Source organism: Crocodylus porosus, unplaced genomic scaffold (assembly GCF_001723895.1).
Source record: "Crocodylus porosus isolate Cpor-Errol unplaced genomic scaffold, CroPor_comp1, whole genome shotgun sequence".
Lineage (NCBI taxonomy): Eukaryota > Metazoa > Chordata > Crocodylia > Crocodylidae > Crocodylus > Crocodylus porosus.
The window spans coordinates 156,398,812-156,402,904 of record NW_017728906.1 but is presented as its reverse complement, the minus strand read 5'-3'; the positions used below and the strand labels follow the sequence as shown (position 1 = coordinate 156,402,904).

The window sequence follows — 4,093 nt, the reverse complement described above, 5'->3', positions numbered from 1 at the left end:
CCCCCCGGCCCTGGCCCCAGCATGGGCCAGTCAGGGGAAGTTCAGACAGCCCCCAAGTCAATAGCCCTTACTCTTCTTCATGGGGTCCACCTTCCCAACCCTCCAACAAGGGGTAACACACCCAGTTGTGGGGGTTAGGGGTTAAGGCACCCCGACCCACCTTTCACCAGGATGGTAACTGGTCTGGCATTTCCTGGGGGCTCCCAAGCCACCGGGAGCCGCACCGGGCCACCCACTCCCAGCAGGGTGCAGTTTTAGATCGTACCCAGGACCAGGACCAGGACCAGGAGCCTCCTATTCATCCCCTACAGCTCCTCCCTTACTTCCAGGTGATATCAGCAGCCCTCCAGCCAGGCAAGGCTGTTGCCTGCTTCCAGCAGCAGAACTGCCTTGCTTATATGGGCAGCCATGAATCTAAAATGGCTGCCCTCATTAGGCACCTGGCAGCTGCCAGCTCCAGGCCCTTAAAGTGGCAGGTGCACACAATGCCGTGCCACACTTACCCATACATAGAGTGCTGTTTATTCAAGAGTCCAACAGAAATATAACTGGATTATTTGTATTTGCACACAATGAACACTTAATGAAAAAACTATTTAATAGGACTATGCTTACTGGAAAAATCCCATTTATGCGACTTGGTTTTCCCTTTGGATAAGGGTTTCCAGGAATCATACCACAGGAAGATATCATGGCATGAGGTGCTTTACAACCTACTTTGGAAGCCTGCAATACAACAAAAGAAAATTGATTTAAAGAACTACAAACCTAAATAGAACAGTAATATTTACTGTCTGAAATTCAGCATTTTTAAAAAGTATAATTTCTGTGTCATGCTATTCATACTACATTAAGAAGGAACACGCCTACAAGGAGCTCTCAGATCTAAACTCTCCACAACTTTACCTAACCCTTTATGTCAGTTCTTTTTTGCTGTTCCTTCCTATTCACTGCATATCACATGCTCTATTCCTGTCTTGTTTTGATATTCCTTTGGGCTCAATTATGCTTATATTGAAGGTAATGACAGCACTTGAAATGACTTTAAAGTAGATAGTTCCCCTAATTCTCTGAGGTTTCCATACCCATTCTTGTACATAATCTTAATGCCTGGCAGAACCTTCCTCTCTCTGCATACCCAGTTATTTTTTTTATTTCTCTTGCAGATTCACATTCTCTAGTTCAATCTCCTCAAGCACTTTCTGGTAGCTATTAATGATAGAGGCCATGGAAATAACTTGATATCTCTAATACCTGCTCAAGAATTCTCCTGCACCTTTTCTTCTCTGACATATTAATCCTGAACAGATCTTCAACAAGACGATAATTCTGAGCATCAACCATGTTGCTACAAAGAAAGCCATTAATTAAAAAGAGTTACTGTCAAGTTATACACTTATCACAGATTACCAGAAATATCAAGAGTTTTTCAATAGGGCTTTTTAGTTTTTCAATAGGGCTTTTTTTCCCCCCCCAAACAGTTCTTGGCAATATATTCAAGAAATATAATCAGTCCACATAAAAATCATTCTTAACAGTACGCACAACTTGATTTCTTTGCCTTAAAGGTCAATAAATGAAAAAAACCTCAGACTAAAGGATGCCTATCATAACTTTGACTGAAATATTGTATCCCAATTTTTTCTAAATGTATACACTACATAAAAGAATACCCATCTGAATTTATGATCAGAAACAACCAAATTAAACAGAATGAACTGCACCGAGAGGTTTAGGTTAGCAGATTCATTGTGACCAAACCCATTCACAGCAGCAAGCTCTCCAACTTGGCATATTTTCTTGTTCCCTACCAGCCTGTGTTCTGCTGATCCAATGTCTAGTTTTCCCCAGAATCAAAAAGAAAGGAGTCTCAGTAATTAGCTCCATACTTTGCAGAAATGAAACATTTCAGATGCTTCCATATGGAAGTGGAGTTTCCCCAATTAAACTTAAATTAGAGGAATAAGCTACTACCCCCTAACAAAACAAACTGCACCAGGCAACCTCAACCCTAACATACAAGCTCTGCCTCAAGACCTTAGTAGTAGAGGGGTCATTGTTTCCAAAGTTGTTCCAAACCAGCATCAGGGAGAACTGTGAGAACCCTAATGAAGTATAGCTACTTTCCCTTACAGTTTGGAACGAAGGACATTAAAGTGAAGGAAATGTAATGCTAATGCGACCAGCCAAAAAGCTGGTAAAAGCTTTCAGAAACACCTCAGCATGCCGGTATTAAAGATGCGACTCACCTTGGGACTGAGTTTTCTCCGCTCTGCTGGTTTGCAGCATAAGCATAAAAAGCCCTGTATGAAGTGTTTAAGAGACTAACACCTACTAAGAATGTATAATTATTCATGTCAAGAGTTTACATGCTAAGAAGTTCTCAAGAGGGTCAACGTCATGAAGCTATAAAAACAGCACTTCATGTATGGGTAAAAACATCCCTTACACAAAATATAGATAGAAAAGATCGTTAACATAACAGCCCTCCAAAACAGACAGTGCTGAAATCTGTAATAAATATAAATTGATATAACAAAAAGATCCATGGGAGCAATAACTATTCCAAAGGAATGTTTATATGGAAAACCACAAAAACACTTTATAATACTGTTCTGATTCAACAAACAAGCACACCTGTTTAAGTAGACATTCACATAACTCACATCTTAAAAACTATTTACCAAGTGCAATTAAATATTTATTGGGTTCTAAAAATGCAGAAGATGCAAGGCTCAGGATAGAGGAGAGCAAGCTAAAGCTCCACCTAGGTGGATTCAATACTTGGAAGAGTTCATTCAGTAAATGGAAAGAGAATTTGAGATCTAAGTCTCCAAATGGCTTTTGAATACACCATGTAAGTTTTAGCTAACTGTCAGGTCTCAGCCAGATAAAGGACACCAGTAACAGGGTGCATCTACATGAGACACTTATTGCAGAGATGCCCAATAGATGCCACAGTAAACAGTCAATGTCTACACAAGTGGTGCTATTAGGCTGGAGTAAACTAATCAACTCTGCCACAACACAAGTGCTGATGGTGACTAGGGTCGGTTGGGGCATGAGGATGCTATAGTGTGGGAGCTGCCAGCTGGCTAGCCCCACACAGTAGCATCCTTGTGCCCAAGTCAGCCCCTCCACAACACACCAAACCAAGGTGAAGCAGCTCCAAGCTGGCAGACTAACAACTTCCCCTCCCCCCCGTCCCTTGGCAGGCAGGGCTGCCCCACCCCGCCCCACCCCACCCCAATGTACTGCACTCCCAGGCACATGTGAAGATGCTGCATCTGGAAACAATAAACTCTGGTGCAAACTGCACTAGAGTTTATTTAGGTGCATTAATTTCACATGTAGCTGAGCCCACAGAGTGACACAGTTCAATACCAAGGTATGCTGGGAGAGTGTCCTCTCCTGTTCAAAGTTCTACTCAATCCTTTTTCTACTCATAAGCATGAATTTCTTTTTTTTTTGAAGTTGTATTTCCACCTTAAAATGGAACACCATGCTTTCTTTGACATTTTCCTTTGTCTGACATTTTTTGTACAGTCATAAAACTATAACATTTTATAACACAACACATAAGAGATACTTACCAAGCTAAGATTTCTAGAGCGATAAGCTTGTCTTTGCTAAAGGTGAAACAGTTGAGGATGTTAACCATTTTTGATGCTGGGATAGCAACCATTTTCTGACAAGTACAAACAGAAGAAAAAAGGTTGGTTACACAAATTATAAGACAGCACCCCTTAATTTTAATTCATGAGTTTAATGCATGAGTCTAGAGCAAAATCCCTATATCTGAATTTAAATAAACAATCACCACACTCTATTTACTCAACTTAACAGCAGTTATTCACTCACTGACAGCTCACCATTCTGTAATACCCAGTACAGAAAGAATGACACTCCTGTAGAGTGAAAGGCCATATATTACGACGGCAGAAGGCAGGGTAGATTTGCATCTTACAGACTAAATCAGAGATGCATAAGCTTTTGTAATCAGGAGCTTGCTTCATCAGATATGGACAAGGGACTACAGGAAGCAGAGGAAGCGGAAAGCAATAATTATAATACAAAGGGATGATCATCCTTC

The 4,093-nt window shown here is 41.0% G+C and overlaps 1 protein-coding gene across 1 annotated transcript in view; it reads right to left on the bottom strand.

Annotated features, from left to right (window-relative positions):
- Positions 1-4,093, bottom strand: part of PROSER1 (proline and serine rich 1) — a 27,722-nt gene that overhangs the window by 16,853 nt on the left and 6,776 nt on the right. Inside the window, exons 3-5 of the mRNA XM_019528516.1 lie at positions 3,594-3,688; positions 1,255-1,348; positions 616-726 (exon numbers count right to left, since the gene is read on the bottom strand). Of these exons, the coding sequence (XP_019384061.1) occupies positions 616-726; positions 1,255-1,348; positions 3,594-3,688 (300 nt within the window). The remainder of the gene's footprint in view (positions 1-615; positions 727-1,254; positions 1,349-3,593; positions 3,689-4,093) is intronic.